We start from the raw sequence: 24,306 nt of genomic DNA on the forward strand, positions 1-24,306 counted from the left end.
GAGATTGGGCCCCACCGGGTCGAAAGGACGAGGGAAGAGAGGAATGGATCCCAGAGTAATAGTAAGTAATAAGGGAAGCGGAAGCCAAGTGGGAGTAGTACGTAGTATAACAACTACTAAGTACTGAATGAGTGAGGTAGGGGCCAGGGGAGAAGTGTAAAGTCAGTGACAAAAGATCCGGCGGCAGGTAGATCGACAATATAGTTGGTAGTGGAGGGATCCAACTCATCCACAAACAGAATGTAAAACTCAGGAGAAAGCACGAGAAATCCTCCGATGCAAGTTCAAACTGTTTCTCTTGCTTCTTGCTCGTCGTGATAAAAGGGGGGGAAATGATGGAAGCTATAATTCAAGTGCCGGTTCCGGATGACGTCTACGCCGGACAAAAAGCACCCAGTTGTTTGGTGAAAGTCTGCGACGGTATGACGCCCAAAGGTTGGAACGGAATCTCCGGGCCCGACTTGACTTCACCAGATCCTTGAACTAGAACCAGCCAGACACACGAAGAGTCATGCAATCAGAGCTGAGAGATCGGGGTAGTCGCAAAGTAGTTGTAGATAGTTTGCTTGTGATCGTGGTCGATCGGGATGGTCTCCTTTTCCAGAACAGGACCACAGATGATACCGCATTCGTCGCTAATTAGAGTCGACACTCTCAAGAATAATACTAGTAGTATAAAAATAACCTCCCCACGGAAATGAAGAGGAAATAAATATTAATAAAACAGAAGGATCTGCTCCTAAGGAACAGACAGACAGACAGGCAGGCAGGCAGATAGACACTGTTAGTAAGTAGTATTGCTGGGGAACTGGAAGTGGGTTTAATGCCGTTGCCTGTTCCCTTGTTCAGGAGAGGCGAAGCTGGCAAGTCATCGTCATCACTTCCCCTCCGCCAACATCATCACAGTTCGTATCCCTCCCAAAATAATTATAAGGGTCCCCAGTAGTAAGCTGGTAGTAATCGTGAACTACCACTATCGTTGAGTGTCTCCCCGCCAGGAAAAATCATTCTACCTTTCGTCCTTGCTGTTTGAGAAGACAGTAGTGAATCCTACCGTGCAGCACCACTAGCAACAACTCACTGAATTGGCAGCAGATAAATTCAAGGCCGGACTGAAGGAGTGGCTTGTTCATCGGTCTGCACTTACCTCTTCTGGACAAGCAAGGCTGGTGGGTGTGGCTATGCTTGCATCTGACTGGCTGAACGGGCAAATTGCTTGGCCGGGGATTGTCCGCTGGGCCAATCACTCTCCCCAATACATACTCATCTAAGCGGAAATGGCAGTCATCATAAAATAAATTCATCCACATAGTCCAAAGTATCATTTTGTACCCTCTCCACTGAGTCCACCAGCCCGCTCATCGGGGGGTTGGCTTTTCTAGCGCCGGCGCGCAATCGTTCTTCATGGCTTCGATGGAGTTCCCCCTTTTCCCTTCCCTAGGTTCCCTTTCCCCCCTCCTGCCTTGCCCCAACGCGGTGGCAACTGTCCATTCCACCCACCACTCTCTCGCGAACTGCACGTAGAGAAGAGGGAAAAAGGAGGCTGTCGGGCCGATCGTCGTGGTTCTTGTCTTCCCCTTTTGGGTATCGTCAAGGCAGCAAACCAGAAAGTCCGACACCAACTTTGACCCCTCGACGTCATGCACGGTTCATCATGTTCATGTCGATCCGGATGGATTTCCTGCGATGGGGTTCGACATTGGGATTTTCTTTTCTTGTGTTGCAGTACTTTGTACGGGTACACCCACACACACCTTGCCTCTTGACTTGCTTGCTTACTTACCCAGCTGAACTGCTGTGGCTCAGGAATTCATCTTGTTTAAGCGTCGAACTTAAATTCTTCAAAATGTATTTCTAACGCAATCATGAGCCCACCGGCAATCTCCATATCAATCTACTTGACGTTAATAGCTCACTACTGTACATGTACTAGAGTGTTGCGAGTGTAATCTGCAAAGCTGAGATTAGGGAGTTAGTAGCAGGGTCGACGGTTGGTCCAGATTTAGTAGCAATCTACTTTATAAGCCAGCCAGCACTTACATACATACATACTGGGTAAATGTATTATGCATAGCGTGCAAGTGATCACTGCAGTAATGGCAAACAGACTATTTCTGCCACCTTACTAAGTAGTTCTTATCCATCAATTTTCAATGATGAAGTTATCCAATGAACATTGACCGACGGAAACATCAAACCATATCCCAGCTGCTGATCCGATCAACTCCGGCTGGTTCCAACCTTTAAAGGGGGGTGTTTGGTTCCCTCCCTCCCCGGGGGGAAAGAGAGTTGATATCATGTTTTCCCCTGCATCTGATTATCGTGCACACCCCCTTGTATCAATGTCAATAGATTGACAGAAACCACCACAACGTACTACTGCTCACCCTTTCCCCCCCTTCCCCCAGCACCGTAACACCAGTCTCATACTACTCTACTCCGCGGCTGTCCTGCAGGTTGTCCTGTCTGTTCTTTACCTTACTTGGCACTTCGTTGCTGACCTGCCCGACCAAACCAAACTTGAAACATCGTCTTTCTACAAAGTACATGCTATCTATTTACGTAGTGCAGGGAGAGAACAGTAAGAGAGAGAGAGAGGTTCACTTCATATTCTGTGTGACCAAACTGCCACACCCATTTTGCCGCCCGAGATTGGATAAGCCGGCCGTGTGATTGGCTGACAGACTGGCGGGTTCAGTTGCCCTCCCCGCCTTTCGCCGCTTCGATCCCAGCAGTCAGCCGGTATTGGTGGTATCAACTTATCGGCGGTGTCACTGTCACCTGCTTGTGCTTTTCGTCTTACTTACCGATCTTATGGAACCTTTTCCAGGGAAGTGAAGCGTACAGTAAGATGGGGAGAAAAAGCAAACTTGCATATTGCCCCTGCGGTGAACAAGTTGTATAGTAGATGATAGTTTTGAGTGGTTTCTGAGATAAGTTGTTCTGTGTCTACTGACCGGGCACCTGATCTGTCTCTGCTGAGCTATGCTATGCTATGTTTTGCTTACCCCTCGCCTCTCACAGCTTGGCTGCTCTCGGTGAACAGATCATGCATTGATGCTATGTAGAGGTACTAGCTGGGTGTGCTGTATCTATTTTCGGGAATTGTAGCCGGTACTTCTTCACGTAGAACAGAAAATGGAATCTTCATTGGTGGAGGTGCCATGTCGGCTAGCTGAACGGCATCGACAGAAATAAGAAAAGATGTAGTAGTAGTTTTACACAACGAGACTGAGAATTGAGGGACTGCGCAGGAGAGATATCTAACAAAACCATGTTCATGATGCCGGAGCCGTTGTGGGAACCTCGATACCGTATGCCTCCTTGATTCTCTCCGCCCGTCTCTCGGCGTATCCGGGGCCATAGATACCTGTGTAACCGGGTTAGCAACCTCGTGGGTTCTCTTCCAGCAGACGGCCATCTGCCTCCAACAGAAGAAAGACGCACCTCGGCCCTCGCCCAATTCGGCAAGAGTCTGCTCTGCGGGGATTCTGTATGTCTTCCGGAGCTGTTCCCGACGCTCAAACTCGTCGATATCGGTGTTCTTCTTGTGGCCGAACAACGATCCACCGGTGTATTCGAAAGCGCCCGTGGCCGTGGCCAGAGCGACGCCGTAGCCCAGGAGGGCGGGGAATGTGCGAGCTGCGGACCTGTCAGAACCAATGTTTGATCAATTGAACGATCGGATCGCGGGCAACAGACCTCGGAGACCCAGGATGGCGCCGGAGAAGAAACCTCCCAGAGCGACGTTCCAGTGGTCTTCCTTCTCACGGAGGTTGGCGGATGCGGTCTTCACGAATTCGTAGGTACCTCCCATGGCGGCTGGACGCGAAAATCGTTAGCAACCCATTGAATCCAGAACATATTCGCTAGGCGTCCACAATTGCATTCATACCGAAGATACCGACGGTGCCACCGCTCCGGATGAACACGCCCAGCGGGCCGACGTTCTGTCTGGTGAGGGTGTTCTGGACGGCCGAGGCGAAAAGACCCGCTCCACCAGTGAGCATAGTGGTCTTCATCGATGCCGCGATCGCATCCTTGGGGTGGTAGTGCTCTTCGTGGTGCGGAGCCATGGTGGCGGTTGAGGAGCTGGGGATTAAGCTGTGGCTGTCACTCTCGAATGTCGTCCGGACGGAGATGAGATTCGATGAATTTGGGACCTCGCGCTTTCTGCCTCAACAGACCGCCTTCCCCAGGTTCCCAGCTTTCCCAGTCCGTTTGACCAGAGCATCTGATCTATGCCCAAACCTCTTGATTTCCTCCCTTGGCGTGCGGGCATCATTCTCTGTCACCTCCTGCACGCTTGGTGGTTGTCTTCTATCATTTTTAAAGCTGTTCGCGTTGAGAGTGGCGGGTCGTTCGCTGTGAACTTGCCGCCTGCTCTGCCTCACTTGCTGAAGTGACTCCCCGCTGTTACGACGATCTAACGGTCCAGCTTTCTGTTTCCAATAGAATCGAATGTGTTCGATACAATAACGTGGATCATCCCTGCAAGAGAGTCGCGTCGTTATCCTTCGTTTAATTTACAGACTTTATGTGAATAACCCCACAGATAGCTTCTAATTCCGTTTGCTAAGGTTCGCCGGCAACTGTGAGCTCATAAGAGCCTACCCATGTCGTCTCCGCAGAAGCCTGGTATGCATCACAGCCTCCTATAATCCGGATCACTTTCTCAGCGACCTGAGCACCTGCAAAGAATGTGCAGTTGGACTAATAATTATCTCTTCTTCTTCTTCTTCTTCTAGGCAAGACTGCCCCGCGTCTTGTGCAAGATATCCACGACTATGACCCTGTTCATCCTCCAGGCTCCGGCCGCAACCTGCTGTCGGAGGTCCCCCCGGTCTTCCCCGATCACTATATTGGACCATCAGAGTTCATATCGCCTTCAGCTTGCCGTCACACTTATGTGATCAAATCGAAACAAAGCTTCCTATCAAAGCCAGAGCAGAGAAGCAGCTCAGGCAACCCCACCAAAGTATCAGCGATTTGCTCCAAGTGCCGATACCATCTGCAGCTGGTCGTGACATCGACACCTGGGATCGGCAGCCAGAGTGTGCCGGGACACATACACCATCTGGTATATAAGTCAGGGAGGCAGAGAGGAGGTGCAACGGCAGAAGAAATTACACCCAAGGGCCAGGTGGCGGAGACTTTCCATTATGACTGCTCCTACCTCACTTGTCCAACGACAGTGTCCGTCAGGATTGTGTCTCCTGTGCTACATCCGGAATGGGTACAGCTGTTGACCGATCCGGAGTTGCTGCAGCAGCGAGCAGATGAGGCGATTGCAACACACCCCGAGCGCCTGGAAGGGATAGCTCGGCCGCAGCCCATTAATGTCTTGGAGAACTTGCGCACATATATCATCAACGCCTTCAATCCCAGTCAACAGGGTAAATCCATATCAGCTATCAACAAGAGGTTCATGGCGTGCTTCGGTGTTGAAGGCAAGCCTTGCAAAGACCTGTTGGAGTTTTTGGGTTTCTCTGTCAAGGTCTGTAAATGCCTGCCGATTGCTGCGACATCGATACCTAACTCTACATAGAACGAAGGTTTCTGGGAGCCTCCGCGCCCCAACGCCTGGGCCGAAGTCCCCTACCAGGATCAACTCAAAATATTCCTCGATGATGTTCTACATGAGCTTGCTGTACTCATCGAGCAGAGGCCAGTACTTGAGAAGAAGGGCCACCAGGTTGAATTCTCATATAAAATAGCAAAGAATGACCTCTTGAATGCTCTGGAAGCATTAGACTGTAGGTCAAATCACCACTCTTTCGAAGGCCGCATGCTTACCAAGCTCCTTCAGACCAGAAGGCTCTCAATGTCGACTCATTCGAAATGCCCCCTGCTCCGTACGTGCTATACAAACTTGACCTGTTGACGTGGACTGATGAAGGTTTAGTTATTACGAAGATTTGGGCGTCGTGGAAGACATGTCTGCGCAATTGATTATTGAGGCGTTCAATCGCCAGGTCGCTGTAGACCCTGGTCGCATGCCCACATACCTGAAATGTCTCAAGGCGATAGGTAATCTTAGAGGGGGCTACGAAGCTGATGCCATTGACCAGGCCGTTCAGGTGGCTTATGCCGACGGCAAATACACTGATGACGATGTGATCAATGCTTACAAGTACTTCGGTTTGACCCATGACGATCCGCGGCTTACCGAGGACAGCATCATTGGGACCTTCCATGCTTACTTGAGCTCCACCACCCAGGAGACAGAATCGCGCAGAGAATTGTGGAAGATTGGAGACAGCAGGCGCAGTGAGCGCATCAAGTCAGCGGCCGAAGATAGTGAGATCTCCCACAGCGAGCGTTCGAGATCTGCAGCTAACAGGGTAAAGGAGTGGCAACTGTTGAGCAAGCGCAAGTTTACCTTGGTGTGAGCGAGGAGACAAGCGATGACTTCATCATGGCCATGTATACAGCTAAGGTACAACGCCGCCAGTTACTAATCCATGTAAATGTGCGCTGATATCCTTTTCAGGTCAATGACACACCATCAAGCCGGGATCTTGCGCGCCGTGCCGTTGAATTTATTGCGGAGGCGCGGAAATCGGATGCTCTTCGACACTTCGTCAGAACTGGCGAGATGACAGCGGGTGAGATGGATATCGGGGATGCCTACCGGCTTCTCCAAATTCCTGATCGTACCGTTGACGATGGAGCAATTATGGCGGCTTATACGATATGCGTCGATGAAGCCCCGGGACAAGCTGAGACGTACAATCAAGCCTTGCGCATAATTGCCAAAGACAAGAATAGCACGCTCCTGGGAAGTATGGTTTCTGATGATACAAAGCCGGACCGTAATATGTCGGAATGGCCCGTTGGATTGCAGAACATTGGCAACACATGCTACCTCAATAGTCTGCTACAATTCTATTTCTCTGTCCGCCCATACAGGGAGATGGTCTTGGATTTTGAGAGTTTCAAGATGGACTTGACTGATGAGAGCCTGAGTAAGAAACAGGTGGGATCACGCAAGGTCTCTAAGAAGGAGGTGGAACGTTCACAAAGGTGTAAGTGCGCTGTATTTCACTTGTATGACCGTAAAACTAACGCAGATTCTATGTAGTTCTCAGAGAATTAAGGACACTTTTTTCCGACATGATTACTTCCCCATCCTCTCATGTCACACCGGGCCAGGAGTTGGCGCGGTTGACATTGATCAGTCCTTCTAACGAAGCAGCGATACGTCGTCGGTCTACAATCTCCGCGTACAGGCCCGCGGGTGCCCTGGGTGAAATCAACGGCATGCCGGTACTAGGACCTCTTGGGCCGCCGCAACCGATTCCGGAGAAGGAAGTGGAGAAAGAAGCGGAGAAGCAGACGGCTACCGAAAGCGAGGGTGTCAAGCGCTCAACAGTTAGCGATGTCGATAGCGAGGCCACACTTGTCTCTGATGGTGTCAAGAATGACATTAAATCTCCTCCGATTGACGATAAAGAGAACGAACCTCCGGCTGATCTGGACTTGAAAGACGTGCAGGATGAGCCTAGTTCTGATTCCGCCGAACTAGGGTCCCCCGGCGATACAACACCCATAGACAATGTCGAACCTTCCAATCAACCACCGCCAGTGCCTCCACGACCCACCCCACAAGTCGACCCCCAGAAGCAGCTTATAGAAGAGGTAGAGATCGGAGCGCAGCAGGATGTGACGGAGGTTATCAACAACGTGCTTTTCCAGAGCCAATGTGCTATCCGGCCCATTGCTCATTCTCCGGAGGGCGAGCAAATTGATCAAGTGAAAGAGTAAGTCAGGAGCCGTCTGGGCACGAATAACCCATGACTGACTGCCTTGTCTATAGTCTGTTCTACGGCAGAACTCGATCTTATATTGCTTCAGAAAAAGGCGTGCGGTCCAAAGAAGAGTGGTGGTGTGACATCAAAATCGATGTTGCAACTGGCCCTCGTGACATTTATGCAGCTATTGACGGTGCCTTTGACGTACAGAAGGTGAATGTAGAGAACTCGGTGGCTGAGCAGTACGGTGCTATCAGCAAGCTCCCGCCAGTGCTTCAGATTCAGGTTCAGCGTGTCCAGTTTGACCCCACGACGAAGCGCTCATTCAAGTCCACTCACCATCTCGGATTGAAGGAGACGATTTATCTTGACCGATATATGGACTCGCAGCAACCGCAGTTCCTGGAGCGGCGACAGCAGTGCTGGCAATGGAAGAACTCGCTCAGAGAGCTTGAGGCGCGCCGTGCGGAGTTACTGCGTCAAGTGGTAGGTTGCGCCCGCATCGCTTGTTGTGGGCCCAGACATCTAATTCATAATCTAGGATTCCGACGGCATGGATACGGCGGGTTTGCTCAACAGCGCTAAGGAAGTACTCGAAGACTTGGCAGCTATGAGAGAAGAGCCTGATTATGCAGAGGACGCGATCGATTTTGACACGCAAATAATCACCGAGGTTGATCAGCTTTCTCAGATAGCAAAGGCTGACTTGAACTGTGCGTCCTCGCTTCCCAAGTTTTGGCCTCTGGTATGCAGGCGCTAACTCGAATCAGATGTCGAAAACCAAATCCAGGAGACCCAGAACAAGATCACCGCTCAGTTTGCCGACTATAAGTACCTGGCTTATCGCCTGTTTGCCGTTTTCGTCCACCACGGATCGGTCTCCTTCGGCCACTACTACATTTACATCTTCGACTTTGAACGGAACGTCTGGAGGAAATACAATGACAACTATGTCACCGAAGTAAACTACCTGGATGAGATCTTCAAGGACGAGGGGCAGCCCAACCCGCCCACGCCATACTTCCTAGTATACGTCAACGACACGATGAAGGATCGGCTCGCCGACCCGGTCTGCAGGGAAATCCTGGAAGAATCCACGGCGAATGCCAATGAAGATGTCGACATGAATCCACCAGCGTACGACGAGATCTGGACAGACCAGGGCGGATCAGGTACGGTAGTCGATCACCCCATGACGGAGGTTAGAGACGATGCCAATGCAGGATCCGACAAGACTGCCTGGGGTTGGCCACCGAAGACAAGCACTGACTTAGACCATGTAAAGTGGTAGGCTCAGAGGTCAAGCCGCCGGTCCGAGACTCGACGTCAAATCCACTCAAACGCAAGGGCCTGGGCGATGATGGAGGCTAAATCCATACTAGGCCTAGACTTCTAGGGGACGCCTACAGTTCAGCTATAGAGGTAAATTGCAGGACTGGACATCATGACCGAGCAAAGACTTTAGAGCTGGATGATATGAGGCGGGGATGACTGCGAGAATACAGGCTATTCTTGTAGTTATATTGTTGTTCCGTTTGATTTGTGCGGGCGTGTAACTTTTCTGACGATATCCTTTGTGCATGCGCTAGCGGAGATGTTGTCATGATTTCCTGTACATAGCAGGTGATGTCCTCCATCATGATATTTGATGATAATGTACCATGTCTTTTTCTGCCTTGTCTCCTTCTCAGATAGAATCAACCTAACATATCTATCTATGCTGCAGTGACAGTCAGTTTAGTCATGACTTCGGCGGCGGGTCCGAAGCGGGCCGCGGATCGGGATCGGAACAACAGTCGGCAGCACAAGTGGGGGAGAAGCTGCCCTGCAGGCTGAATGACCGTCGCATGTCTGTGCATGGGACTTGAGGCCATTGCACCAGAAAACCTTTAAAGAAGTAACTGGATGATAGTTACCGGCTCAGTAGGAAATAAAGATCTACATTTCCATCATTGAGGTACACAACATAGACTAACCCAAGGGGTCGGATCTCCTCAGTATATAGGTTATGTGTTGGCAGTACAAGTGCGGGGAGAATTCCGGGGAAGGCGGCATGGCGGCTGGCGTTCCGCAACTCCGCATGTGGCCGTACTTACCCATTCCTCATATAGCCTCCTCTTCTCCGCTTCCTTCACGTTCCTGATACCTTCATTCTTCCTTCTTGTGTCTCGGGGGTGATTGTCAACTCTGGACCCTAACGGCTTTTGCGCAATTTGACTGCCCACTGTAACTATCGAAGCTACATACATATATACCTCTACTCGTGGTCCATCATGCCGTCACAAGTGGCGACATGTCTGCGCCTTGCGCGGCAGTTCTCTGCTGATCCCAGCAAGGTAAGGATCTTTGTGTCACCAAATGTGACTAAACTGGAAATGATAGTTCTGACATATGCATTTACTCCAGCACCAACGATTCCTTGCCCGTGCTTTCTCTAGCAGCATTCGTCGACCTGAGATCAACAAGGTTGTGTCTTCCGCAGACATCGCAATCAAGGATATGAAGTCCAACTCGACATTATTGGCCGGTGGATTTGGTCTCTCCGGTGTACCAGACACACTGATTAGCGCGGTGCGCGCGAATCCCTCCATTACGGGACTGACAGTCGTCAGTAACAACGCTGGTGTCGACGGAGCGGGTCTTGGTCTTCTTCTCCAGTCTAAGCAAATCAAGAAGATGATTGCTAGTTATGTGGGAGAGAACAAGACCTTTGAGCGCATGTACCTGACCGGAGAGATCGAGCTCGAGTTGACTCCTCAGGGTACCTTGGCGGAACGTTGTCGTGCCGGTGGTGCGGGCATCCCGGCTTTCTACACCCCTGCCGCCTGTGGTACCGTTGTGCAGACGGGCGAGTTGCCTCTGAAGCATAATTCCGACGGAACTGTCGCGCTCTACAGTGAGCCTAGGGATGTCAAGGTCTTCGATAAGAAGAGTTACGTCATGGAGGAAGCGATCAAGGGTGACTATGCGTTTGTGAAGGCCTGGAAGGCTGATAAGCTGGGTAACTGCCAGTTCCGCTATGCTGCGGCTAACTTCAATGGTGCCATGGGCCGCAATGCGAAGATGACAATCGTCGAGGCGGAGCATATCGTTGAGCCGGGCGAGATTGAGCCCGCTGCTATTCATCTGCCGGGCATCTATGTCAAGCGGGTGATTCAGAGCACAGCCCCCAAGAACATCGAAAAGTATACCTTTGCCAAGGAAGAAGGTGAGGAGGCGGTTGCCCTGGGCAAGGGTGATACTGCTGCTAAGCGCGAGCGCATCGTTCGTCGTGCGGCGAAGGAGTTCAAGAACGGGATGTACGCGAACTTGGGCATTGGCATGCCCATGCTGGCGCCTAACTTTGTCGATCCCTCTGTAGAGGTCATGCTGCAGTCTGAGAACGGCATCCTGGGTCTGGGTCCGTACCCTCAGAAGGGACAGGAGGATGCTGATCTCATCAACGCTGGCAAGGAGACGGTCACGCTGCTGCCTGGAGCTGCTTGCTTCGGGAGCGAGGAGTCCTTCGGTATGATCCGTTCGGGACGGATCGATCTGACTATTTTGGGTGCTATGCAAGTCAGTGCCCGAGGTGATTTGGCAAACTGTAAGTGGTCCATGTATAATTTTTTTTTGAGAGTGTCTGGTTGACAATGATTGGTAGGGATGCTGCCTGGCAAGATCAAGGGCTTCGGTGGAGCTATGGACCTCGTATCGAACCCCTCCGCCACCAAGGTGGTGGTGACCATGGAGCACACAGATAAGAAGGGCGGTCCGAAGATCGTGAAGCAGTGCGAATTCCCCTTGACCGGAAAGACGTGCGTCAGCCGGATCATCACTGAGCTCTGCGTGTTCGACGTCGACTTTACGGATGGACTGACGCTGGTTGAGCTGGCCGATGGAGTCACCGTGGATGAGGTGCGCAGCAAGACGGAGGCACCATTCAAGGTGGCTGATGATGTCAAGCCGATGCTGTAGATCTGATTGACATGATGAACCTCACTGCAAATATGTATAACTCGGCGTTGTCAATCGACAACTGACCTGAATCCCCAAACACACCATATATACCACGCTGTATCCAAAATAATGCCATTGAACAGATACCAATTTTTTCCCCAAATATTACACTATATATACAAGGTCGTAAAGTACAGAACCAGAACCAGAACCAGAACCAGAGCCATTTTTTATAATCCCTTCTTCACACATGCCATCCCATAGTACTAATACAACACAACACCATAAGAAAATATGGCCACTACCATCACTCCCCTCCTCTCCCCCAATATCCCCCAATATCCCCAAAGACAGACAAACTACCTCAACCTCAACAATCCACCCAACCTCTTCTTCAACCTCCCCATCCAATCCCTATCCGGCGCCTCATCGAACTCCCGGATCACATTATCGTAATGATCCGGGTTACTCGCCGGTCTGCGCAATCTCGGCGACAGGGGGTAGCGTCTCGCGTACCGGTCTTCGAGGAGTGAGGAGAGAGCGTTGAGGGATTTCTCGTCGATGTTGACTTTTTGTAATTGGCCTTCTTGTTGAGGCTGTTTCTGAGAGGTGGGTTCGGTGGATGAGGGTTGGAGGCAGGCTTGGAGGTAGTTCTGGACGGAGACGGAGGATGGGCGCACTTTGTCGGTTGGCCAGTGTTTGAGGAGGGTGGTGATTCGTTGCTGTGGTTGGTGTTTAGTTAGCTGGGATGCAAGAGAGGTGGGATTGAAGAGGGTTTGGGTTGGGGTGGTGAGGGTCGACGTACTGTGTTGGATGCCATGGTGGGATATCTGTGTGTGAGGTTCGTGTGATTGTAGTGTGAGTGATAGGGGCGAGGGTATTGTGAATGAGAGAAGCGCTGGAGAGATACTGTTCGAGGTCTATCTAGATGTCTGTAGATGCTCGAAAAACAGCGGAACTGCCTGAGGCGGCAAGGCGGTCACGGGCGCGGCAATCCGGAGGCGGCAATCCGGCTCAGCCACCGCATGCTGATTGATGCTGCTGATGCTGCTGCCTTATTGCCTGACCTGGACTTCTCTCTCTCTCCTCTCGTCATCTCCAGCTGATCGTCTCCTTCCCATCTCCTTTGAATCTCCCCCCCTCAAAGTCCCATCCACGTTCTTTGCGCCTCCTTTTATTGCCCCTCTTCTAATACCTACTTTCGACGCCGTTGATTTCTTTTGTTTCGTCCCCAACCGTCCTTTACTCCGCTCTTTCCCGGTTTCCCGCTCGCTCAGCTCGTCATGAGCTCGCAGCGTTATCAACGGGTATGAGGCACCCACGTTCTTGATAGAAGCCGTCGGGTTCGGCATTTGCATGTCAGAAAAACAAAGTACTGATACATGGGTCTCTATATAGGTCAACGCCCGTGATGAAGACGATGATGATACCCCCCAGTCACACTCCTCTATCCCTCTCCGACCGACACCTTCCTCCCCGCCTCCCTCATTCCACTCTCGTTCCTCCTCCCCATCATCGAGACGCCTACTCCACGACGATCCCCACAGAGACCATGCAGACCAAACCCTGGCAGATGCGTTCGGTGATGGCAGCGATTCCGAGTCCGATGAAGAGCCCGACGATCGTCAGCGCTTAATGCGGGCTCAGCCGGATTCCCGCCCGGTGGCGGACACCAGCAGCGCCGCTGCGGCTGCATCTTCTTCTTCAAGCGGTTCAGAGCAACAGTCTGGCGACTCGCGCATCGGTGGAAGCCTTCCTCGACGGCAAACGATTCTGCCATCTTTCAGTACCCCCAGTTCGGGAGCGAGTCGGGTGATCAGTTCGTCGAACGATGGTGTCTTTGCTAACCTGGCGGCTAAGCCGGAGCGCGGGGAAAAGAATGAGGATTTGCCTCCGGTAGGTTGATTACTTGTGGGAATTGCGATGGGATAATGGTTGCTGATGATGTGCTGTTTTATAGTCCTACGAGGAGGCTGCCGCAGATGCTACACCGCCGTATTGGGAGACGACAATCCTCGCACCGGGTATCTCTTCGGACGAAGTGTTTGTGGATGGACTGCCGGTTGGATCGATTTTCTCGTTTGTTTGGAATGCCATGATCTCCATGTCGTTTCAGTTGGTTGGATTCCTCTTGACCTACTTGCTTCACACAACGCACGCAGCCAAAAACGGTAGCCGGGCTGGTCTTGGCCTCACGCTGGTGCAGTATGGTTTCTACATGAAGGGTGGCAGTGAGTCGAAAGGATCGGATGAAGGAGGCGCTGATTACGTGACACCCCCGGACCCGAACAGTCATAACTTCGATCCGAATAATGTCGATGGTGGTGCGGGTGGTGATGGCGGAGGCGGTGCCGTGTCCTCTATCACCACGAGCGAATGGATTTCATACGTCTTGATGATTGTCGGGTGGTTCATTCTGATTCGAGCTATCAGCGATTTTCTGCGGGCACGCCGTCACGAGCAGCTGGTGTTACAGAGTCCTGAGCGTGGGCTTAGCGTTCCTGTCATTGCAGAGGGCGAGCGATCGGAGACGGTTGTCTAGGGAATATGGGAATCTTGGTCTGGTCTGGGTACAGTTCACTTGGGAGCATTCGGAGTTCATTTTCCTTCCTTTGCACGATTTCGTTATTCTTATAATCGGCCCTACGATCCAGTTGTAGGATGGATGGGAGCCTGCAGAGCATTGGTAGCCTATCGTTGACCGGGTTCATCTTTTCGTTATTTCCTTTCTTTTTCTTTTTCTCCTACCATTTACACATCATGGTCGGTTCCAGCTATTGCACGAGTTACCGGGCCTGTAGTCTAGAATACCTTGTTATCTTGTTTGCGAGATACCTTTGGCAAGTGAATCCAAGTGGAAACAATTCGACTTCCATCTCTGTCACTCCTTGTTGTTCTGTACGATTTTTTCTAGTAGTAATAAACAGTGAGACATTTGGCCCAATTGGGAGTTGCCTCGTTCCGATTTGCCTTCAGCAGGCAGCCTTATTTTCGGGACCCTTGAATGGAAGCATCGCCGCTGAAGATCGTCCGCCCTGCGACTGGGGATGTTCCCCGTCGCCCCGGTGTGCCTGTTTCTCAAGAAGTACTCTCAGACTATTGTTCTGCTTGAGCTTGCTGCCCGATGCTGATCGTCTTGGCGGTCTCTCCGGTTTCTCCGCGTTGATCTTCTTGTCTTCCGCTCTCCTTCCTCCCCTTCCTTTCTTGTCTTTCCCCTTTCTATTATCACAAGCGGTTACCTCTCGCTCTGATTCTCCTCATGTTCATTTTATATCCAGTCAAATTCACCTCTCCGTGACATTTCCCCCGCCTCTCTCTCCATGACCAAGGTTGACGCCGCGGGGGATGGGGATTCCGCCCCGATGGCCGCCTCGCCGCCGAGTCTCCCCAAAGCCCCCGTCGAGGCTCGCTCGCTGTCCTCCATCACCGCAATTGCCTCCAATCCCCCTGCCTACCCGCGCAATCCTGCTCAGAAGAAGTTGGATCCGTTAGTGCTGTATATTGTGCGGGTCCCAGGCAGTCGAGGTATGTCGCTTACCTGCCATTCCGATCGCTCAGGAATGCCCCGCAGAAGCGGTGGCACCAAACATGCATATGATAGATCAACTGACCCTTGTTTTCTTCCGTCCTCTAGATGTCTTCCTCACCCCCTTGAAACCTGCTACCAAGTCCAGCGTTTCTGCCGAAGCCATCAATTCCTCCCTGTATTATTTGCATGTCGCCACGCCCGAGGATGACGTCCTGCTGCAGGAATACGAGCAGGAACGCGAAGAGGAGGCTAGGTTGCGGAAAGAAGCCCTTGGAGACGAGGCGGAGGCTCCTCTGCCTTCGCGCGAGTTTGCGCGACTGAACAATGTCCGGCGCAAGCCTGTTCCTGGCGCGGGCGCACCCAAGGTCGATGCGACCGCTCCTCCTCCTCCTCCTGCGCGCCCTCGCCCAACTTCCTGGCAGTCGCAGGGAGCGCCGTCGCCGTTGAATCCAGATCTGCAGCGCCCTGCCCTGCCTCCCCGTCCGAGCTTCCAGGGTCCTGCTCATGCGAACGATTACAATCCTGTCACCCCGCCTTTTGCGCCGGTCCATCGCGACCCCGTCCTCGAGTCCGCGCCGCTTGATGATCCCATGGCTGCGCGCCCTTCGCGGCCACTGCCTGCTGTTCCGAGAGAAGAGCCCGTGCTGGGACCGCCTCTAGACCCGCTGCCGGCGAAGAGGGCCAATCGGTGGAGCACTGCGCTGTCGGGGTATCTGGCAAAGGGCCAGGAATCGTGGAAAGAGAAATACGATGCCATGTCTGGTGGGCGGGCGAGTCTGGACTCAAGACGACCCCCGGTTAGACCGCATTCCGCTCATGGAAGTCCATCACATTCGTTTCTGGGGTCGCCCTCTAGAAGCCCAGCGAGGAGTCCTGCCAGAAGTCCGGGCCAGTCCCCTCGCCAGAGGCCGCATGACAGAGTGGTGCCTGATCGTCCGGGATTCCATATCACCTTGATTCGTCGCGATCCTACGCATGGCAGTCAGTGGAATGTTGCGACCATGTCAACGCCCCGGATGGATGGTGGGCCTATCGACATCGATATCCTCACCCCGGGGTACAATCGATTCACAGCGCAGAACGAGCCGCTCTCCCTTGCGAGTCTGGGGATAAACCTCCCAGGCGGCCAGTCCATATCGTTCTCGTCGTCCAAACAACCGTTGGCTGATTTGGCCGATCTTCCACCTCCTACTTCCGTCCCCAATGAGCCATCTCAGCCCCGACGATTCCACCGCAAGCTCTGCGTCTCAAGACCATACTTCCAAGAGGAGCCGCGAGGCTCTTTGGACCTCCCGGGTCGTCCGTCCCTGGACAGCACTGCCAGTGGCAGTCCCACGAAACCGCATGCCCCTCCTCACTCCAAGCTGAAGAGCGGTTATTACACCTTCAACTCACCTTGGAATGGCATCTGCACGTTTACAACGAGCGTCAACGGCCGCAGCCTAAAATGCAAACACATGATACCCACCCCTGGCTTCCCCAACGCCAGCAGCCACCATCACCACCCGACCTCTACGCCTGAACCCCCTGCCATCACTGTCGCCGAGATCCGCTTCAACACGCCCTTTCGAACCGGCCATCTTCACCAGCCCACTCCCACATACGCACCCTATCATCCTACCTCGCCCCCAACGGACTCCTACCTCTCCTCTCCGCAAACTCCTTCCTCCGCAAACCCTTCCTCGAAACGTGACTCTCTCGCCCGCCTCCTCAACCCGAACAATTATACGCGACCTCGCGCTCGCTCCGGGGCTAGTATTACCTCCATCGGCGACAACATCGGCCCCAGCCACCACACACGGAACCCCTCGAATAGCAGCACGAGCAGCGGGGCCGGAGATCTCGAAGAGCGCGAGAAATCAGGGCTTTTGCGCCGGCCACCGAGTGAGGACCGTCTGGATCTTTCTCTTGCACGGGAGCGCGCAGGCGGAGGGTTACGGGGGAAGTCTGCGAAATTGGGTAAGCTGATTATCGAAGATGAGGGGATCAAGATGTTGGATCTGGTTGTTGCTGCTTGTATGTCTGTTTATGCAGTGAGTTGCTAGACATTTGTTTGACTGCATATGGCATGATTAATCTTTTTGGTTATATCCTGGGATATGTTCGAGTTGTGATTGTGATATGATATGATATACTATTGATGTTTTGGGCATTTGAGCGATATGCATTTGATGATATGTAACTGCAATTAATATACTGATATACCTTGAATATGAAGCTGAGGCTGAAGCTGCTATAGCACTATCCTCTGATAGACATCAGGAAACACACAGTAGCATAATGCCAATACCTACCCTCCCCCCTGGGAAAGACCACTACTACCTCCCAAGCTAGGTAGTAGCTACTAGCTAGTAAAACCACCCATCCCACTCCCACATTCCCAATTACTAAACACTTACAAAATAGAATCATCTACACCACCACCACCCCTCGCAAACCCACCACCGATCAGGTAACCACATTACCATCTCATTCTCCCCAATTCCATATCCCTGCCTGCCCAACACAAGAAAACCCCTCACCAAAAACCCTTAACCCTCCAATCAAACCCCACGCAAAATAAGCAGAGAAGCTAGCTAGCTAGCAAGCACGTCTCAGAATACGAACATTCCCCCCAATCTCCAACCCACTCATGCATTTCTCCTAACAGTATGCACCAATCAGACCATCTCCATTAGTTGAAACAAGCAAAATGTAAGCATCTCCGAAGAAAAAGCAATGTCAAACCCGAATGCCGAGCTCAGCCCCAACACCCCCCCGGGGCCGGTGAAGTGAAGCAGTCAATCACAGGGAAGTATTAAGTATCCGGTTTCGGACTGATTCTCCTGTCTAGGTAAGTATGCACGGAGTATACTCCGCTTTTGTTTGTAATTAGGTGGATTGGATTGGATGGGATGTTCAGCTGGTGAGCAGCAAGTAGACTAGTAGCACATAGATAGGATAGTATGATGTGTGCGAGATGAGATGAGAGGGTGTAGATCCACCCACTTTACTTACTTACTTTGCAGGTTTATTTTCGACTTAGTTGGGGGTTTGGGCCAGTTATGTTTCTTGGAATTTGGGATGACCGTGCAGGAAGGGTTATTAGGTGGGATGTTATTGGTTAGTGGTGTTGGATGCTGGGTACTTAGGGATGAGGGGATGGATGGATCATGATGCAGGTTAGGTATGTATGTACGAGTATGGAGTAAGTACTTGGGATGGGATCACCGGGTGTTAGTGGGGCTTTTGTTGGGTCAGTTGGGTTGGGGTCGTGTTCTGCTTGTCGGTCTGGCTGTCTTGTGAGTCATTGTGCTTTGAGAGGTTTATTGTGTGTATGTCTATTCTTGTAGCTGGATGCCAGTAGGTATAGGTGTAGGCATAGTATACAAAGTATATCTAAACCATGAACAGTGCATACATAGCACATAAATCTATGTAAATGGAAATACTAACATTCAGAAATAGTAGCAAACAAAGCAAATTAGTGTTGATGATTAGCGTCAACCACATGCAAATAATTCCCCCCTCCACCCCCCTATGACATAATAAAATCCATTGTCTAGCATCCCACGAGACACTAGAAAACTAAAAATCAAAGGTTAGCGCGCCAGTGAGAAAAATCCTCGGTCATGGCGAATAATAAATATCGTGAGATGAAAAGGGTATGATGGTCCGATGATCATTACGCCTTGGTGTGTATTGGAGGGTTTAGTTACGGTATTGTTTGGGAATTACTTGTTTTGTTTACGGGTTTGTGAACTGGTTAGGTACGTATGTTTGGGAGGGTGACTGGGTGTATTTGAGGAGTGTTTTTGCAAATGGATGGAGGTATAATAGGGTAGCTGCAGGTGTCTCCGAGGGTTATAGAGGGCTCTGTGTACTCTACAGGTTAGGTGGTGGTGGTGGTGGTGTGTGAAGGGCATCTCATGTGTGAATCTTCAATAAGAATCTCTGTATGCACACGATGTATGGCGGCAGAGTTACATATATTGTACGATCATTTTGTGAGGTCTTTCATGAAGACAATAACAGTGATACGCAATGGTAATATCACTGTTGAGAATGTCAGCTCAAGATGAAGATAGATTAGATGCTCTTGCATCTTCTGATTAGATTAGATCCAAACCCAGCTCTATCTTGCGAGCCCACTCCATGCCAAACTCCGCAGCATGGAGTTAACTCGGCTAAAACCTCATGCAGTTGCAGTATGCACCATGCAGTGCGCACAGCTTCCCTAGTCTAGGCCGAATTAATATCCACGGCATGGCTGGCATGGCATGGCATGAGCACTTGAGTGGATCTCCTGTCCCGCTCATTACAAATCTACCCTGGTTGAGAAATTACTTCGCACGCACACACTGAGATTTACTGCATAGTACAGCATCGCATCGTATGGCATTCATCTTGAAAATCTGGATATTGTTCCCTGACTCAAGCACTATAGACAATTCTCACATTCAACACTGCACCATCGCCAATCCATCCCTCGTGCAAATAGAATTCAGAGTGGGTAAATCCTCCCCCGAAACCGGCCCTTTTTCTGCAGCTCGTAAATTAGCAGTGGAGAACCACTAACAACAAATTAAATGTGCTCGTGTTTGTGTGCGTGCCAAGACAAATAATATTTGATTGGGAAAAGATGTGGTGGGGCAGACTGGAACCGAAAACTCAGGACGCGTCGCCGTTTTCTTTCGCTTTTTTTTTCTTTTGTTCCCCCATCAGATTAGATGATGCGATTATCTAATCTGATTCTTCTTCCATCTTTCTCAATCTATGATGTTGACCTGTTGGTTGGTTGGGATTGTTTTGAGTACGGCTTTGGGTTTTAAAGTAGAGTTTGCCTGGGTTAGTGGGGGTTGGTTATTGTTTCCGATTTCTTGTGTTTGCTGTGCGTGTTGTACAGTATACATGTTTGATCTGCTGCAGGTCAGTTCCTGTTTTTGATCTTGTTCCTGATGATCATTCCAAGGTGGTATTTGTAGAATGTAAAGGGCTGTGACTGTTAAACTGTTATATAACTGTGAATCATTCTGGGTATTCAATCAATCTATATACAAAGTATCCAACTGTAAGGAATCATACAAATCGCTAGTTACCACCCCTCCTCTCCAACACTCCCGCCGCGATCTTCCGCAAATCCACCTTTCGCACCTTTCCACTCCCCGTCACCGGCACCGTACGATCCACGCCCTCCTCTCCAAACACAAACACATACTGCGGCGCCTTATGCCGACCCAGCGTCTCTCGCGTCCAATTTCGCAGTTCCTCCACGGATGGTTTCTTATCCTCGTATCCTGCCGCCACGGCAATGAACGCACCCACTACCTCGCCGTATTTGGCGTCGGGAATGCCGATCACCGACGCAACTTCGATGGCTGGGTGAGCCGCCAAGCGTTCTTCGATTTCTAATGGGTAGATGTTTTCTCCACCTGTGTTTGTGTGTATCATGGTTAGTATACCAGTAGTAAGTATGTATGTATGTATGTATGTATGTATGGTATGGTGGGGTTGCAAATAGTATGCAAAATGGAATGCACAAAGTTTGGAAGGAATAGAAATAGCACTCACCTCGGATGATTATATCCTTGAATCGGCCCGTGATCGAACAACGCCCCTCCGGGGTGAAGATCGCCTCGTCTCCAGTCTTCAACCAAGTGGTGCCATCTGCGTCGGTGACTAGCGTCTCCGCTGTTTTCTCTGGGTTGTTCCAGTATCCCTTTGTCAGTTGATACCCGGCGATGCAGAGCTCTCCGCGCTCGCCTACGGGCACAATGTTGCCTTGAGTGTCGATGATCTTGGCTCGCGCGTGCGGCATCACCTTGCCGACGGTTGTTAGGCGCGTCTCGATGGTGTCGGTCGTGACGGCGTTGAAGCAGGTGGGGGAAGCTTCGGTCAGGCCTAAATGGTGTTAGCGGGCGCTGATAACGATAGAAGATAAACTGGGGGAAACGCACCATAACTGCTGGTGTATTGGGTCATGTTGAGCTCTTCGAAAAGACGCTTCATCAACGGACGAGGAACCGGTGCGCCGGCGATGATACCCGTGCGGAGGTTTTTGGTGTCAAAGTTGGGGGGCTTGGGGAGACTCAGGATCGCTTCGAACATCGTGGGAACACCGTGAAGCGCAGTGCACTTCTCGTCGGAGATGGCGTGGAGAACGGCCTTAGGGTCGAATGTCTCGCTGGGGAAGACGATCTTGGAGCCGTGGGTGACTACCGCGAGCATACCCAGAACCAGTCCGAAGCAGTGGAAGAGAGGCGGAGGGCAGCACAGAATGTCGAAGGAGGTAAGGTCCATGCGGTCGCCGATAAATCGAGAGTTGTTAACCAGGTTGCTAGAGGAGTTAGTTCATAAGCTATGCTACAGGTGCAGGAATCATGGCTTACTGATGGGTTAGCATGGCGGCCTTGGGGTTACCGGTCGATCCACTTGTGAATTGGAGGTTGCACACATCGTCTGGTCGCAATTCGGCTTCACGATCCGGTAAAGCAGAGTTAGGAAGCTTCTCTCCCCGCTGAATGACATCGTGGTAGGTGCTGAAGTTTTGATATTCTCCGCGCAGAATGACGATCTCCTCCAGCGCGGCCGACTTGCCGTTCTGCTTCGGCTGTGGGCCCAGTTCGGCCAGCACGTCTTCCAGTGCGTGACGACCAATGCGAGGAATCATGAATACCACACGACAGTCTAGAATTGTTCAAATCAGCATTACCTTACTGGATGCGCGCAATCGGCTCTACTAACCGGTGTGATCCAACGCATAGTAGAGCTCCCTGGGTGTGTAAGTGTTGTTTAGAACCACCAGGATGGCTCCTACTCGGGCCGCGGCAAAGAAAACAGAGATGTACTGCTCGCAGTTACCAGCCATAACACCAATGCGATCGCCTTTCTTAATGCCCATGGCCAGAAGACCACGAGCCAGTCGGTTGGCCTCCGCATTCAGGTTAGAGTAGGTCCAGCGGGTTCCCGTCCAGGGGAAGACCAAACACTCATAATCGCCATACTGAAGGCTTTGCAGAGTTAAAAGCTCACCCAGAGTGATGTCCAGGAGAGCCGGCTCGGTCGGACCATGGACAATTGAGAGTTTCTGGGTCGGTTTGGGCGGTTGGAAGTGGGAAAGGGTTTGCTGAAGACGCCGGACAGTCGCCATGATGAATATTTTTGCCGGGGGAGGGGAGAGAGAGACAGGGCAAAACTCGTGGGATCTTATCAGATCGGGGCATCTCGTCCCAGACTTATATTATCTGCCTCTGGCATACCTCGGTACCCGCTCCTACGCGACTCCAGGCCTTTCCTTGCCTGCGACTAGTCTGCAACAGGATGAATCCGTCTTCCTGTGGTTCCGAAACTTGGCCGTTTCGGCTGTCGGTACCCAATAAGGCAACTTTTACTCTAAAGCTGGCGGGTGTCATCTCCACTCCTAGACCCAGTCAGAAAATTTCCCATTGAGATATTTATTTGCAGGGTGTGACAATGACCACTGCGTGCATTGGAGGAGGGGGGAATTGCCGGGAATCCTGCCATTCTACAACCCGATTTTACCGGCCAAGGAGTCCTGAGCGGTGCAGAAACTAACTAGTAGCGTTGCCGTAGCGTCGCTTAAGGCCGCCGCTGATGCCATCGCTTCCGTGTTCTGGCGTGTGCTGGAAACGAAGCCCGGATCAGATAACGCGGGTGGATATTAACCGGGGACTGCAAAACTCTGTTCAGGGCTTTGCTTTTCCACCCGTTCCACCATCCCTCCCCCTGTAGCATTACTTGTCCTCCCCTCCCAAAGCGCTGTCCGACCTGATCGTGTTGGTGAATTGCTGCTGACTGCTGGCTTATACAACCGATCATGCATTTAGTACGCTGTCAGGAGTGTCCCTTACTTTCCCAGACCAACTATCGGGAAAGCTGCTACTGCATCTTGCTTGAATAGGCTTTATGGTTATTATTTGGCTTGAATGAATGTCGTAACTTCATAACTAGGTGTCACGAATGCTGTTAGGCACCAGCGCCTTGCTAGACGCCATTTCTAGTGCGACTCTTGCTACCTTTGTCCATTGCATCATGAACGAGAAATTTTAGGCGCGGGACTGGCACTATAATATATTATGGTCGCTCCACTTGCTCTTCAGCCTTCCTCTGCCCGACTTGGAAGGAATTGAACGTTCGTGCCAAACTTTTAATCTCATTAAGTACGATACGATGCGTCTGTTATATATGAGAGCAGCCATGGACTGCAGGGGATGTGAAGAAATATTAAAATCTGAGTCATGCCCTCGATACGGGCCTAACACTAATTCATATATATATCCGAATGTACACCGACGGGAACTTATAACAGCCCGCATTATGCAGATCAAAACGGTCCCGCTGAACTGGACTCCGCTTCCAGCATCTAGCAGATAAAATGAAGGCGTGTCCGACCATTGCACTTTCTCAAATTCCTACTATCGGCCTATCTGTACCAGAAATAATGACTGTCTCCGAATGCGCAGCGATAATCTCCAAAGCCAAGGTGCTACGCAAACCTTGAGCTGTATCGGGATGCATCTACCGGCAACATCCGATCCCCTACCCGGCATCCAGCCTGCTAGCACTAACAGCAGCAACATTATGGAGCTGAACTAGCGGAGTACTTCCGCTTCCATGTGTCTCTCGGAATCGGTTTTCATTACTTCAATTCGGAAGGATCGCCTGGACCCTGAATCGTCACCGCTACCTCTTAATCTGGTCTCAGTCTCTAACAATTCATTACCTTATCATCAAGACCCAAGTGCCCCATGATCAGGCAGAAGAAATCTCCCATGGCACCACCATATGGAGAACCAGCTGCCTTTTCTTACCCACCGCGGATCAGATAATATCCCTCCCATACAAAGTACACCTACTTTTAGCTGCTCGAGCAGTTGGAGTCATCAGGGTGGATCCGGACCATGGAAGCGAAGAGCTATGTATGCAGCATGAGGGGAGCTCCTACAGCATAGAGGAACCCCTCCAGGTACGTACTCAACCGGCGAGGGGCCCGAGGTCCTAGGCCACCAGCTCATCGGCATTAGGCGTGGCAGGTGCTTAAATAGACATGGGCTAGAACCACGCGTGCTGATCAAAAGGTGCCAA

The 24,306-nt window shown here is 51.3% G+C and overlaps 7 protein-coding genes across 7 annotated transcripts; 4 read left to right on the forward strand and 3 right to left on the reverse strand.

Moving 5' to 3' along the window:
- Positions 1 to 2,956: 2,956 nt before the first annotated feature.
- Positions 2,957 to 4,195, reverse strand: BO87DRAFT_372846 (NADH-ubiquinone oxidoreductase 213 kDa subunit). The gene is made up of 4 exons (XM_025622390.1): positions 3,896 to 4,195; positions 3,703 to 3,822; positions 3,448 to 3,642; positions 2,957 to 3,370 (listed from the first exon to the last, which is right to left on the reverse strand). Exons 1-4 carry the CDS (start codon positions 4,074 to 4,076, stop codon positions 3,279 to 3,281), a joined length of 588 nt encoding a protein of 195 aa, XP_025484237.1. The 5' UTR covers positions 4,077 to 4,195; the 3' UTR covers positions 2,957 to 3,278.
- Positions 4,196 to 4,279: 84 nt separating this feature from the next.
- On the forward strand, positions 4,280 to 9,421 carry BO87DRAFT_372847 (ubiquitin-specific protease UBP2). Its single transcript, XM_025622391.1, has 12 exons — positions 4,280 to 4,638; positions 4,749 to 5,497; positions 5,549 to 5,756; positions 5,810 to 5,855; positions 5,906 to 6,300; positions 6,351 to 6,439; positions 6,494 to 7,028; positions 7,085 to 7,763; positions 7,820 to 8,240; positions 8,296 to 8,467; positions 8,525 to 8,926; positions 9,040 to 9,421. Exons 1-12 carry the CDS (start codon positions 4,617 to 4,619, stop codon positions 9,123 to 9,125), a joined length of 3,804 nt encoding a protein of 1,267 aa, XP_025484238.1. The 5' UTR covers positions 4,280 to 4,616; the 3' UTR covers positions 9,126 to 9,421.
- A 479-nt stretch (positions 9,422 to 9,900) lies between these two features.
- Positions 9,901 to 11,711, forward strand: BO87DRAFT_403554 (3-oxoacid CoA-transferase; the record flags this gene model as incomplete). The annotated part of the gene is made up of 3 exons (XM_025625779.1): positions 9,901 to 10,090; positions 10,161 to 11,340; positions 11,398 to 11,711. Exons 1-3 carry the CDS (start codon positions 10,028 to 10,030, stop codon positions 11,709 to 11,711), a joined length of 1,557 nt encoding a protein of 518 aa, XP_025484239.1. The 5' UTR covers positions 9,901 to 10,027.
- A 9-nt stretch (positions 11,712 to 11,720) lies between these two features.
- On the reverse strand, positions 11,721 to 12,628 carry BO87DRAFT_372850 (ubiquinol-cytochrome c reductase complex assembly factor 2; the record flags this gene model as incomplete). The annotated part of the gene is made up of 2 exons (XM_025622392.1): positions 12,499 to 12,628; positions 11,721 to 12,415 (listed from the first exon to the last, which is right to left on the reverse strand). Coding segments are annotated over exons 1-2 (373 nt in total), but the record flags the coding sequence as incomplete, so codon positions are not given.
- A 138-nt stretch (positions 12,629 to 12,766) lies between these two features.
- On the forward strand, positions 12,767 to 14,567 carry BO87DRAFT_455476 (metal homeostatis BSD2 family protein). Its single transcript, XM_025628648.1, has 3 exons — positions 12,767 to 13,000; positions 13,092 to 13,589; positions 13,654 to 14,567. Exons 1-3 carry the CDS (start codon positions 12,977 to 12,979, stop codon positions 14,233 to 14,235), a joined length of 1,104 nt encoding a protein of 367 aa, XP_025484241.1. The 5' UTR covers positions 12,767 to 12,976; the 3' UTR covers positions 14,236 to 14,567.
- A 169-nt stretch (positions 14,568 to 14,736) lies between these two features.
- On the forward strand, positions 14,737 to 17,445 carry BO87DRAFT_455477 (uncharacterized protein). Its single transcript, XM_025628649.1, has 2 exons — positions 14,737 to 15,218; positions 15,328 to 17,445. The coding sequence occupies exons 1-2, from the start codon at positions 15,014 to 15,016 to the stop codon at positions 17,265 to 17,267; spliced, it is 2,145 nt and encodes a 714-aa protein (XP_025484242.1). The 5' UTR covers positions 14,737 to 15,013; the 3' UTR covers positions 17,268 to 17,445.
- A 2,847-nt stretch (positions 17,446 to 20,292) lies between these two features.
- sidI (putative long-chain-fatty-acid-CoA ligase) lies at positions 20,293 to 22,777 on the reverse strand (the record flags this gene model as incomplete). Its single annotated transcript, XM_025628083.1, has 5 exons — positions 21,946 to 22,777; positions 21,591 to 21,888; positions 21,159 to 21,538; positions 20,773 to 21,102; positions 20,293 to 20,633 (listed from the first exon to the last, which is right to left on the reverse strand). Exons 1-5 carry the CDS (start codon positions 22,349 to 22,351, stop codon positions 20,293 to 20,295), a joined length of 1,755 nt encoding a protein of 584 aa, XP_025484243.1. The 5' UTR covers positions 22,352 to 22,777.
- Between the last annotated feature and the right edge of the window lie 1,529 nt (positions 22,778 to 24,306).

Source organism: Aspergillus neoniger, assembly GCF_003184625.1.
Source record: "Aspergillus neoniger CBS 115656 unplaced genomic scaffold BO87scaffold_3, whole genome shotgun sequence".
In the NCBI taxonomy this organism is placed as follows: domain Eukaryota; kingdom Fungi; phylum Ascomycota; class Eurotiomycetes; order Eurotiales; family Aspergillaceae; genus Aspergillus; species Aspergillus neoniger.

Coding starts and splice junctions, on each gene's coding strand:
- BO87DRAFT_372847 (XM_025622391.1), top strand. CDS start 4,617: ATGTCGTCTCCGCAGAAGCCTG. Junction 4,639..4,748: donor GTCGTCTCCGCAGAAGCCTG/GTATGCATCACA, acceptor TTCTTCTTCTAG/GCAAGACTGCCCCGCGTCTT. Junction 5,498..5,548: donor TTTTGGGTTTCTCTGTCAAG/GTCTGTAAATGC, acceptor AACTCTACATAG/AACGAAGGTTTCTGGGAGCC.
- BO87DRAFT_455476 (XM_025628648.1), top strand. CDS start 12,977: ATGAGCTCGCAGCGTTATCAACGG. Junction 13,001..13,091: donor GCTCGCAGCGTTATCAACGG/GTATGAGGCACC, acceptor GTCTCTATATAG/GTCAACGCCCGTGATGAAGA. Junction 13,590..13,653: donor AGAATGAGGATTTGCCTCCG/GTAGGTTGATTA, acceptor GCTGTTTTATAG/TCCTACGAGGAGGCTGCCGC.
- BO87DRAFT_455477 (XM_025628649.1), top strand. CDS start 15,014: ATGACCAAGGTTGACGCCGCGGGGGATGGGGATTCCGCCCCGATGGCC. Junction 15,219..15,327: donor GCGGGTCCCAGGCAGTCGAG/GTATGTCGCTTA, acceptor TCCGTCCTCTAG/ATGTCTTCCTCACCCCCTTG.
- BO87DRAFT_372846 (XM_025622390.1), bottom strand. CDS start 4,076: ATGGCTCCGCACCACGAAGAGCACTACCACCCCAAGGATGCGATCGCG. Junction 3,823..3,895: donor TGGCACCGTCGGTATCTTCG/GTATGAATGCAA, acceptor TTTCGCGTCCAG/CCGCCATGGGAGGTACCTAC. Junction 3,643..3,702: donor CGCCATCCTGGGTCTCCGAG/GTCTGTTGCCCG, acceptor ACAGGTCCGCAG/CTCGCACATTCCCCGCCCTC.